The following is a 13,558-nucleotide window of genomic DNA, read 5'->3' on the forward strand; positions in this document are numbered from 1 at the left end:
CTTCATTTTTTCATTAATTGTTATTGTAAAATACATGTATATGTGTACATCCGTGCATATATATGTGGGTTTGCATGTCTGTGCATATATGTTTGCATGGGATTCACCATTTGGTATTTTATAGCCCATTGGTGCACTTATACCTTTGGATGGGTTTAGTAGTATAAAACTCCAACTTTCTTTTAAAGGCTGGATAAAACTGTGCTCAAGCTAAGTGTGTATGCCTCGTAAGTTTCAAAACCAATCTCAATTGCTACTGGATTTGAATCACATAAAGAGGGCTCCTTAGCCACAGTGACATGTGTGGTTCAACCCAGATTCTCCCGAGGTAATACTGATATCCAAGCTCAACAGTTTTTTTCTCACTGTAATGCACGGGCCTTCTCTTTTCTTGCTCCTCTGAATCTTGATCAATGGGTAAGGCAGTTGCGGCTGTCTCTGTGGTGTCCTTGGGTATCTTGTTGTTACTTCTTTCTCAAGGTCCAAAGCCATGGCGGACTAGAATAGCAGCATTGCCAGTCCCACCACCACTTGCTTTCTTAGATTTCTTGGGGTCAAGGTAGCTGAGGCCCCTCACCATCTTCATCCAATCCCAACCTGGACTAAATCTTTTCTGCCTTCTGGTTCTTCCTTCTTCTGTTTGTTCTGTCTTCAGCTTGGGCTTCGATATTGGGCCCTGGCGTAGGAGAGCCAGTTGTTCGTGTACAATTTGAAACTGCTCCTCTAGTTCCGCCAAGGAATGATCCCTTTCCTTCCTACTCCTACTATTTCCCCTTACTTCTTCTGTTTCCCCCAAAGGAAGAGAAACTCTCAGTCTACTGTCTTTACTGTAAAGATGATTTGGCCAGCTCAGAAGGAAAAGCAGTTGTGTCTTGGTAAAAGCCCTGGTTCCAGTGGCTCATCTAGCACCTTGACATTGGGGAATTCAAACACAACCTGTAACTTTCATGCTGTGGTCACAACATTGTGCTTTGGATGGGGAGACAGATTGTATGTAGAGCAATTGAAAAGCCGAAGCAGCCCATTTTTAAAAATATAAATTTCAAGAGTACTTTCGCATCAAACCATTGGCTCTACGTGATTGCAAGAACTCATTTCGCATTGAAGATTTCCTTTTTGATTAAACTTCTCATTCAGTCAATTGAAGTTTTCAGAAAGCATGTATTTCCGATAAAGCACGGCACTGTTAATGAAGTGGTAAAATAATTATAATCTTATCCAGCTCCTGTTCATGAGAGCAGTTTTAGAAACGTTTACCATCTTAGGAATGCACACTGATTTGTTCATAACAGAATAAAAGCTTGGAGACGCTACTCACGCAGGCTTGATCGTACGAGCATGTTTCTCATGGACGAAGGCACCAGCCAGACCTCCAGCTCCTGAATTTAAATACTGGAAAAGAAGTAAAATTTTATGAGTTTACTGAAAATGTGAGAAAGATATAAACACTGCTTTCAGTTTTACTTGTTTTAAATAAGCCCATAACTTTTGACCAGTTCAAAATGTGCGATCATTTGAGCTTTTGCAGTAAAACAGAGTAGTGGGTCTTACTGTTAAAAGAAAAACAAATGAGAAATATTAAAGATGAAAAATATATGGCAATGTTATTTTTCACAAAATTTTATTGAAAGTATTACTTCAGGAGAACAGGGCAAAAGGAGGCTCTGGAGAGCCTTGGATATACTGAAAACTTAGCTGGTTGATCCTCTCCTATAGGCCATCCTATCCCAGCAAGAGACAGATGCAGGCAGATGTAAGAGGCTGGTGCTTGAAGGTGATCTATGACTCATTAAAATGTTAAATATACCTCTTAGGGGAGACATAAAATGTCAAGTACATGCCTTTGGTGCATGAAGTTGTATGTAGAATTATATTTAATAGATAGAACATGCATGGAACACTAAGGGAAAAAAAAGACCCTAAAGTTGCAATCCCTGTGAAGTAGGGTCTTTTAAACTACTAAGATCTTTTTGTTCTTGCACACTTCATACCTTAGATAGTTACCTTTCTCTAACACACAGTCCTATTTCTGTGACTCTTCATGTAACTATGTCCAACTCCTTCCTTCAGGGCATGAGAGTTGGGAAACCTTCAGAGGTGTTCTTGGAATGCCCAGCATCACTAGGATAACTAAGGTCTCAGAGATTTCAAAGACTTTGTCCAAATGTTCCATGTCAAATACTCACAGTCTAAGAATTTCATTTCTATGTGTAGAAATGTTGTAACTTCATCTTCATATAAACAAAAACTAAAGACATTAATCAGTAAGTATTAAGCTCTAAGTGTGGAATGTTTTCTCTATATTTAATTTGATTTCATAGTAGTCTAGAAATTTAATGAATAAGTTTTCTACAGCTGTAGGGATAATAGACCTAAATTATGTTTCGTGTTACTTTATCATATGGCTTCACTATTTTCTGAATCAGGAAACACAGGGCTGACAAATGTAGAGTGTGTGTCGTGGGCCGAGGTTTTTCTTTAGATTAAAACCTATATGACATAAAAAAAATTCCAGACATGAACTTGTTCCTACCTTGTAAGAGCACCAGCAGGCAAAGTCAACACCCCAGTCATGTAAGTGGAGTTCAACATTTCCAACTGCATGTGCTAGATCGAAGCCAACAAAACAGCCCTAGGGAAGAACATAACAAGGTTTCAATTGGTTTGATGATGAGAAACAGTAAGGATAAGTATCTCAAGCTTTTTGCAACATGTTGAACAGTAACTTTTCCCTCTACAATACCTCAGCTCACAACATTTGATCCACACTCCCACAATCCTTTTGTTAACCTAGACTAAAGCCATCTTCATAAAAATTCCAATACCTTTTTCTTCTCTACATTGACATTTGCACTTGTATGGAAGAATGGCGATAGGGATGAAACTTCGGGTCCAGTAGGAGAAACAGAGGTATCACTGCCAAACTGGGATGCCTTCATTGCACTAACTCCACAGTTCATTTGTGGGAGAGGGAAGGGGTTTGCTTAAATTCTCCCTGTGAAAATTACAACAGGGTAAAGGTCCCTGGCTCCCACCCGGCAGATTCAGAGAGTTCCCAGAACATCCAAGCTGCAGAACCAATGGTTCCTGTATAACCCTCTACCATGCAGCACCACATAGAACCTCCTAGGAAAAGAAGGATCTAAGATCTTTACCTTTCAACTCAGTGCATTTGTGCTAGCAATAATCACACAAGCATTTTTCTTTTTTCTCCTGGAGCCTTCATCTCTTACCCTCCACTCACCCACATATTGTGTCATGATGGCCTTGCTTTTGCTTGTTGTTCAGCTGTTTAGGCTTTTGTTTATTCTGCTTCATGCAGATTACTATAAGTCATTTCACTCTAGTGTAATTTAATTGAATTTTCACTCTAGTCTATATTAATTTAATTTAGTCTATTCTGTCACATCTCACATATTCTCCCATTCCTTGCATGTCCTCTCTTCCTTTGATCAAGATCTCTCCTCCTTCTTTTTTGTCTGATTATAACTTTCCAGCAATTTAACAATCAGTCTCTAATTTCTGTAGATCCTAAGTATACTTCAACTTTTCCTACCTTAATTTCTCTTTTTCAAAGTTGATCTAATACTTAAGCTTTTTCCTTATTTACTTTACTTCCCTCTTTCTTCCAATCATATTAACTAAAACCTAAGCATAATTCAGGTTATCCTTGACCATTTATCTTCCAATGGTTTTTCAAGTCTATGCTAGTATCACAATTACATGTGTTAATACCGAATAGCTCTGGTCATTCTCCTAGTATGTGTTCTTCATGGGGAGATATATATATATATATATATATATATATATATATATATATGCCAACAGAGTTTATGCCAAAACTTGGAGCTCTTGATATAAAAAATTATTTTCTGAACTTTACATTTTATACATCCTTACCCAAGTCACACCTGAACAGTATAAATCTTTCAACTAAAAGAATATAGCTGATTAGAAAACACCAAATCAGGTGAAGAAGTAGTACCGATACACAATTTCCAGTGCACTAATGTCGGAAACAGGAAAAACCAAGACAGCATAACTCCTTCAAATATTATTACTCTTGTAGCAATGGCATCTAGTAAGAGTAAACTAGGTGAAATCCTAGACTGAGAAATCAAAATGGTTATAAACATGTTCGGAGACACAATAGCCAAACGAAATACAGAAGGCGATAGATGAAATGAAGGAAGAATTTGTCAAAAAGAAATATTGAAGAAAAAAACAACCTGAAATGCTGGATGTAAATACCATATTAAGCAAAATAAAATAAGATAAAAATACACTAAAACTCTAAAATGCCTCAGCAATAGAGTGGACCAAGCAGAGAAAAGAACGCTGAGCCTGAAGACAAGGTGTCAGAACTGGAAGGCTCCAACAATGAGAAAGATAAAACAAGGAGTTAATGAATATTGAGAACGCCAAGATGGATGAGGCCCTCTGAAAAGACCAAATTTGTAAGTTGTAGGCATAGGAGGAGAGTAAACTTATTCTAAAAGACACAGAAAACATTTTCAAAAGAATCATGATAGAAACTTTATCAAAATTAAGAAAAGAGATGCCAATCCAGATATATAAGGCATTTAGGGCAGGAAAACACGTCCTTTCAGAGTATTCTCATTAGAACATTACTAAAACAGGACAAAGAAAGTATATTGAAAGTAGCAAGACAGAAACACCAAGTCATGTATAAAGGTCTGTCAGAATAACAGTATATTATTTAACTGGAAATTTCAAAGCTAGAAAGTCTTGATATGAAAGATTTTAAATTCTGAAAGTTAGCTACTGTCAATATAAACTACTGACCATAATTTAAGAGAATATAAGTACTTTTATGATTAAAAATAGACTAAATAAATTATAACCCCTAAGCCAGCTCTACAGACAATATTGAAAGGGATGTTAAGACTTAAGATAAACACAAATCTTTCCATGAGGTTACAGATAGGAATAAGCCACGAGTGAATAATACTAATCAATGGTGGAAAAGAAAAAAACAACACTACAAAATCAGCAGAATGGCAGGAATCAATGCACAACTTCCAATAACCCTGAATATTAATGGTCTCAATTCCCCAATCTGAAAACACAGACTAACAGACCGTATCAAATAGCAGGGGTTATCTATATGTTGCATCCCAAAACACACCTCATCACCATAGGTTGAGAAAATGAAAAATGCCATTTCAGCAAATGGATCTACAAATAAGCAGATATCACTGTTATACACTGTTATAAAACCTGACAAAATATAATTTAAACCAAAACTAATGAGAAAAGATGAAGACAACGACTTCATACTGTCTAATGGATCAATCAATCAAGAGAACATTATTATTATAAATGGATATGTTCTGGAAACAGATACAGTCAATTTCATAAAATAACTACTAGAGATATATTAATCTCCAGCACAGTAGTAGAGGTGATTTCAATGCCCTCCGCTCACCAATTGGCAAGCCATCCCCACAAAAAGTAGAGAAGAAAGAAAGAAAGAAAGAAAGAAAGAAAGAAAGAAAGAAAGAAAGAAAGAAAGAAAGAGAGGGGAAGGAAGGAAGGAAGAAAGAAAGGAAGAAAAGAATATCTGAGTTAAATGAAATCATACATCAAATGGACTTAGCAGACATATACAGAGCATTGCAGCCAAGCACTGTACAATGCACATAATATTAGGACACAAATAAAGTATAATTCATACAGGGAATATTAAACAGTTCATTGTATTTCATTAGACTACAATGCATTAATACAATGGAAAGCAAGAACAAACTCTAGAACACACAAAAACTTATGGTTACTAAGTAACACATTATTTAACATCTAGTGAGTCCTTGGAGATGTCACACACACACAAAAATAAAGCCATTACTAGAAGCAAATAAAAATAAAAACACAGTATCTCAAAACCAATGGGATTGAACTTCATAGCTCTATATGCCTACATTAAGAAATCATTTGGTTTGGTGCTGTTCGTTTTTGTCTTTTTTAAGAGGGAAAGAACATGAATTTGGGTGAGTAGGTGAGGGAAATCTGGAAAGATTTTTGTAAGGGAAATATATATATATATGTATATCCATAAACATATATACATATATAATATAATAAATAATAAATAAAAATGTCAAGTAAATAAAAGGCAAGAAAGAAAGGAACAAAGAATGGAAGGAAGGAAGGAAAGAAAGAAGAAAAAAAGAAAGAAAAAAAGAAAGAAAGAAATAGAGATTACAACTAAATAAATTAATGATGCACTTAAAGTTTTGAATAAGGAGAACAGGGCAAACCTCAAGTAGAAGACATGAAGAAGTTGTTAAGATCAGGGCAGACATTCATGACACAGGAAACAGAATAAACAATAAAGAATCAATAAAGTAAAGAGTCATTTCTTTGACAAGATAAGATTGACAAGGCTTTAACCAAACAGAACAAACATAAGAGAGAAAATACCAATTTAATAAAATAAACAATAAAGGGGATCCATTACAACAGTTACAAATGAAATTCAAAAATCATCAGATCTTATCTTGAAATACATTCCATTGAGTAGGAAAATCTAAAAGAAAATTTTTAGATGTACATGAATTTCCAATATTAAATCAAGATGGGATGAAAAAAATTTAAACAGCTCAGCAACAAGCTGTCAGATTGGTAAAAGCAAACAGAAACAACAGCAAAAACCCCAGAAAATGACAAAAACAACCACAAACAAAATACACCAGAAAAACCAGATGTTCTCCATGAAGGCAACGGCTGGCTAAGTCATCTTCTGTTGTGCCTATTTTTTTTCCCAAAGTTGAACTAACAATAATATCAAACATAAATGAGGAACAATAATACCAAATAGCAGTTTTCTCCAAATATTTCTGTTTTCTTTCCATGTGTTTCCTCTTTTCTTCTGAAAATGACAAACTTCTTTATGCTGGCTAGGGACCTGTGATTTGGGTGAAACCTGCATTGTACTTTTGGAAGGAACTCCCTCTTTCCTGTCTGTTCCTTCTACTGTATCTAGGACTTGTCCTGGATATTTACCTGACATGTAACATATAGGGACTCAATACCGGGTGATCAGTCCTTCTGTTTGTTTTCCAACTGAGCTAATAAAGTCCCTTTCATCTCAAGAATAAGTGTATTTTTCTGGGCTTCCCCCCTCAATTGCTTATATATCATGGAGTTTGTGATATACAGAGGCCAGAGTAACAGAATTAGACATAGGAGGAAAAAGGGCAAATCTTAGCAAATTAACAGAGCTTCTAAAAACAGAAACAAGTTAAATACTTGTAAATGAATGTTCTGAAAACAAAATGACTAACCTTGAACTAAATGCTTCAGAAACAACAACAACAAAGAACAAGTAGAATTCAAACTGAATAGTTTCCCAACTACCATCTCAAAACAAATCAGTGAATCATCCAGTGATGTAAGGGAAGAGTTCAACCCCAAGAAAAATGCCACTGACAACTGCCCAATGAGGCAACACTAGGCAATTAGACATGAGCGGCTCATGGGCTCATGTGCTTACGTAAAGATTTGGTACTTGTATTGGTTTAATAAAACGCTGATTGGCCACTAGCCAGGCAGGAATTATAGGTGAGGTGACCAGACTAGAAAAATTCTGGGAAGAGGAAAGTCTCAGTCTGCAGTCACCAGACAGATGTAGAGGAGGCAAAAATGAGAATGCCTTACTGAGTAAGGTACCAAGCCATGTGGCTAAATATAGTTAAGTATTATGGGTTAATATAAGTTGTAAGATCTAGTTAATAATAGGCCAAACAGGTTATAATTAGTATAAGCTTCTGTGTGTTTTGTTGTGACTGAACAGCTAGGGGATCAGGCAAGACAGAAACTTTCACCTACACTCATGCTAGTATCTCACACAGGTGCACGTTACTACTGCAGTGAGGTGGATCATCTTTAGAGCCTCATGTTGTGTGCCCAGACCTGTGGATACAGAGACATAGTTCCTGCCCCAAAGGATCCAAATGTGCACGATCATGTCCAAGAACATAGATTTAGTTTACCACCAATACGCCATGTCTAGTGTGGCAGTTTCATGACGTGTTTATTGAAACAGAACAAAAGAAAATCATAAATCATATCACTTCTCAAGCACTTTCATGGAAATATCAAGCTGTTATAGTAAAATGGAGAAGTCTCTGTTATGGAACCCGGGTGCTACCTGATGGCATTCTATGTCTATGGGGCTGGTGGAAGCAATTAGTTTTGTTAGCACACTCCCAAGTTATTACACCTGATAGTCACAAGGATGGCAGGCCACACACAGAGGTGAGCGATGAATCCCTATTAAGGAGACTAAAGATAGCTTAAGATAATTGTGCCCCAAACCTACCACGTCTGAGCGCTCCACAATCACAGATGTTCTAACAGTCACAAATCTATTCAGCTTTGGAGAATTCTTAACACAGGTGTGGCTTTTATTCTTGGTAATTCGGTTCACAAAGCTATACTTATTATAACCTGACTGCATCTTTTCTTTCACAAAAGAAACACCATATCTATAATACTTAATTGATCGCTTTCTTCCAAGGTAGAGAGATAAATTTGTACCATTTTTCTTACTCTCAAATTGAGAAATATATATCATGTAAGCAAGAAATTTTCTATAGGAATATACCTTTTGAGAGTGACTGAGAAGCGATACAGTTAATCCACACCAAGAAGACTTGGCCATAATCAGAATCTGGGCTGACAGATTCATAATCAGACTTGATATATAGACACATTTGTTACTGTGCATTGTGATGTACACATACGATGGAAATTCCATGTGGAAAAAATAAAAACAGATTCTGAAATTGAAGTCAGTTTTCTACTCACACACATTTCTAATTAGAGAAAAGATTCTTTAATGAAAGAATTTTTCAAACTCATCTTTTCATAAATTTTTAGAAGAGAATTCAACCTTCTGAGAAAACTCAAGGAATACAAGTCTATACTTTATTTCATCTTGAATTATTTATAAAGTATGGACTATGAAGAAGGTACCAAGTTCACCTACTGGATCCCGTTATTAATGCCCTGTGGTCACAGATATAGCATCATATCAGAAAAGCACTCTAAGCTCCTATAGTACATTTTATTGAATGTAGAATTCTTTTGTATGGATGACAGAAAACATAAATTATTAAAGTAGAGACTGCAGTCAGAGGCAAACTTTAGTGAGATGGCCACAGTGTGATTTTACAGAAGTGTCGCTAGATGGCAGCATCTTAAAACAAAGCATAGCAGAGTCATCTCCCAGGTAGCCTTCCCTCAGCTGTTTCCAATATTTTATGAATAAGAGTAGGTGACTTAAGATGCAAAGGAAAGAAGAAGAGGAGGAGGAGGAGGAAGAGGAGGAGGAGGAGGAGGAGGAGGAACAAGACCCTTAAGCTTCTTTGCCACCTTTATACAATGTTTTAAATAAAAATAAAAATTGACATGTTTCAACACATTTTACCCAGTTTTACCATAGATGTAACTGCATCATACGTAGTTGTGTACAGACAACACAATACCTTACTTCCTAGTCATCCTTGCATAAGTCTAGCAATTTATTTCTCAAACAATGCAAATTTTTCCAGTGTGCTTTTTTCCAGTTTAAATTCTAAGCCACAAATTTGACAACACCCTGCTCTTCCTTTGAACTGGTAAGACAAGGAAGCATTGTAGAAGTTGCTGCTATGGCTCTCGAGCCTTTATAGACTTCTCTATCTGCCCTGTCTCAGAGGCCCTATTGCTTCCACCCTTTAGTTTATACATTCTCCCTCCTCATTTTGCTGATGCCATGATTGTAGTCCTCCATGTTCAGGGGTTGGAAACTTAACCCTGAAATTCATATGTAAATGGCATTGGGTGGTGAGACTTTTGGGCAGTAGTTAGTATTAGTTGAAGTCACTGTGTCCCACTGTATGGCATTAGTGAGTTGAAGGAAAGTAAAAGACCCCAGAGTTTCATCCATGCTCTGCTTCCCAAGTGATGATGAATTGCAGAATAGAAGCTCCCCAAAATCCCAGGATTTGCTCTTGAACTTATCAACCTTTAGAACCATATATAAAGCAACATTATTTTATGAATTATCCAGTCTATCTTATTCATTTATAGTAGAGGAAACAGGTGGTCCTGAATGGCTCAGATTATGCTCACAAGGTATCTTCTAAGAAAGGGAACAATTCTTCATACTTTTCCCCTATTATATATTCTTATGAAAATTTTCAATCTCATTGCTTTATACTATAAGTAAAAACATGATTGAACAAATAAGCAAAAGAATAAACAAATAAAATCATCAACTGCCAATGGATAGTCTCTCATCTGATGTTAGGTTCCCTTTGTTTAATAGTTCTAATTCAAACTCATAAACATAACAGTGCAATACAGTTAGACTTGAGACCCATGAAGCTGTAATAAAAGTATAAAGATCTTGGGATACTACAAGCAGGTGGATAGCGGGGAACTCCTTTGAGTTCCAGAAGGAATGTCGAATGTCCTAGTATTTAAGATGCATGCAAGTCAAAAATATCAGAACTATTTAGAGTCAGCAGTGGTTATCTTCTCGTTGGCTTTGCTACTTCTGAATCCAACGAATTCATGGCTTCCACAATGCTTATATCAATTTTTGTTTCCCTAAAGACCCCAGGCTTGTCACCCAGTCACTCAGCCTTGACAGTGAGATCAAGACCTAGGAGTTCTTTGTGTTTGGTTCAGCATTTTCCATGGGCAAGATCCCAGGACCTGTGTGTTTCAGGGTGAAGCTCTCAACCTAAAATTATTTCCTGTAGGTGGACTTGCAGCCAGTGCCATTATGAAAGAGTCACCACTTTGGCACATGAATCCTGAAGTAATTGTGTGAAGAAAATGAACTGTTACAAACAATTCCTTTTTCTTCAGGGCACAGGGGAGGAAATTTTTTCTGCTATCTTTGGAACTCTGTCTGCAAAAATCCTCAAAGAAGACATGGCCCAAGGACTCCCTATCCACCTACAAAGATGTCAGTGTCAGTGAACATGGTGTGGTTGACCATGGTTTACAGCAAGTGGCTAGAGGGGACAAGAACATCTGAAATCCCTGATATTGAATTATAAAAGAAGATTATTTGAGGCTTGTTCTGAATGTAGTTTTATTTATTATATGCTATGTTCTTTTAGGGCACTTTTAAAAAGAGGAGTATTTTGGCAAAACAGCAATTCAAAATACTCTAAATCACTCTCAACTAAATAGGAAACAATACATGAGTTTGCTTTTTAGTTGTCTTTAACCCATCACTATTAATATTTCTGATCAGTGGAGTTGACTGCAGCACAGGATGAATGCTGAACTCTTCAAGAGAAAGGAAAGCATGGTCTCTTCAGAATTTATTAAATGAATTATAGAATGAGATAACTGAAGCTGGTTATAAATACTCTTAAGTTCTGATAAGTTCAGAAGTTCTGCAATATGTTGACCCTTTGCTATTATTTGGGTTGCTCCTTCTTCACTTAAAAAAAACACTCTCAATTAGACAGAACATGATACAAGACAGATATTTATATCAATATTTGAAACTGGTATTTACCAGGTATATGTTTGTGTGTTCAAAAGAACTGTCAAATTCATAAATGCCTGGGAAATAGCCATTGTGTTATGCCATCTAAATTCCAACTTACAAATGTGGTCTTCTGATTGCTGTTGTTACAAAGAAGAGTGACTCTATCCATTGATAAATCCAACCACTGAGTGTTCACTGAGTATGCCAGCCCAGACTCCATTGAATGAACTAAGCCTATCTCCAGTGTCATGAAATAGATGTGTCCAAGTCTCTTCAGTTCCTTTGAGACTAATTGTGGCACTCTTGGTGTGCTTGTGAGAGTACCTCTTGACTTCTTAACAGATAGATTATAGAACAGTGAAGTATTTGGAGAATCCTGAACACCCTTCTTCATTTGACTCAAATATCCAGGTACAATGTACACTTAATTAGGACAATATTCTTTTAAGAAAAAAATGTATAACTGAAAAAATGTTTTAGACTGTGTAAGAGAATTAATGTGTATATTTATATGTGTATGCATGCCTGTGAACATACTGCTTTCCTTTATAGAGAAATATAGACCCATAGTGGATAAATAAGAACAGGTTGGTTAGGCAACTCCGATCTTGTGTTTTGCAGTGAGGTTCACAATTAGAGATTTGTGAAATTATTAGAGAATGATAGAATGAAATAGAGGATGAAAGCTGATAAGGTTTTTTTTTTTTTGCCAAAGTACTGGAACATTTAATTCCCAAATTCACTCACTTGTGAGTCACAAGATACCAATATAAAAACAAAAAACAGAAATCAAGATCTGACTAGGTGTGGTGGTTCACACCTGTAATTCAGGACACTCTGTAAATTGGGACCCAGTCTGGTACAGATCAAGTTTCTGGTCATTTAGTGTTACACAGTGAGACCCTGCCTCAAAAACACGTACATGCATGCATGCATGCATGCATGCATACATACATACTTGCATACATAAATACATCAATAGATAAAATTAAACAATATAAAAGAAGCAAGCAGATCTATAAGAGGGGCTCCTATTGTCCTACCATCTCTGTCATATCATCGCAGCCTGGGAATTTACAAAATCTTTCCTTTTATCCAGACCAAATTTACCAAGACTGTCAGATGTCTTCACTCTGCCTACTTCATACCAAATCTCACCAAGTTCTGTGGGTCACAATCCTTTCCAACAGTACCTAGGGTTACTATCCTAGTTTAGGTTGTAAGGCTGTCAGACAATTACACAACAGCTCTTTGGGAACAGCAGTTCTTCAGTTTTAAAACAAAAGTGAAAACAATGAGTCTAAAGGGATGAGGAACACATAGTCTTTCTCATGCAACTACAAAGCAGATTTTAGGAGCTGAGTTGTATCATAAAATAACTCAGCATGCAGGCTTTCTGGGAGCAGAGCTCTGCTAGTCAAGGTTGTATTAGACCTTGGGCTCTTGTAAGTAATACAGAAGATGGAACTGCAAATAATGTGCATTATAGAAAATAAATCCACACAATCTTTTATCTCAGAAGAGAGCTTCCCGATGATGAATTCTAAATGCCCATATTGAAGGTCAGTGGCAAACTGGAATAGAATGAGGAAAACTGGGATGATATCGCCAATAGCTACCCCGAGATTGATGTCTGACGATTTCAAATGAAATAGTTTAGTGCATAAGTACATAGTAGCTGGGAAGCACTTACTCTGTTCACTAAATTGATTTCACAGTTCCCTCTGTTCCAGATGTATTGATTGATGGTACTTAAGCATTGTATTTGCAGAGGAGACAACAGTCTCTGATAAAGTGAACATTGCTCTGTGACTTGCCTGTCCCAGAGAGCTTAATTTTAAAGATAAGAGATCCAGTAGAAGAGCTTTGAATAAAAAAAAAAAAAGTTGGTCATGAGAAAAGGAATACACAGAAATGAAAGGATGTATTACAGTACAATGCTTTTTCAGGCACGAGGATACATGCTGATCATGACGGCATTTGGGAGATGGAAGAAGAAGGGTTGGACGTTTGAGGCCAACCCAGCAATAACCCAAA

The 13,558-nt window shown here is 36.6% G+C and overlaps 1 protein-coding gene across 1 annotated transcript in view; it reads right to left on the reverse strand.

Annotated features, from left to right (window-relative positions):
• Kynu (kynureninase) overlaps nucleotides 1–13,558 on the reverse strand; it is a 119,999-nt gene that overhangs the window by 37,289 nt on the left and 69,152 nt on the right. The window contains exons 9-10 of the mRNA XM_057755465.1: nucleotides 2,534–2,632; nucleotides 1,319–1,392 (exon numbers count right to left, since the gene is read on the reverse strand). Coding sequence (XP_057611448.1) covers nucleotides 1,319–1,392; nucleotides 2,534–2,632 — 173 coding nt within the window. The remainder of the gene's footprint in view (nucleotides 1–1,318; nucleotides 1,393–2,533; nucleotides 2,633–13,558) is intronic.

The sequence above is a fragment of the Chionomys nivalis genome, chromosome 22 (genome assembly GCF_950005125.1).
Source record: "Chionomys nivalis chromosome 22, mChiNiv1.1, whole genome shotgun sequence".
NCBI classification, from domain to species: domain Eukaryota; kingdom Metazoa; phylum Chordata; class Mammalia; order Rodentia; family Cricetidae; genus Chionomys; species Chionomys nivalis.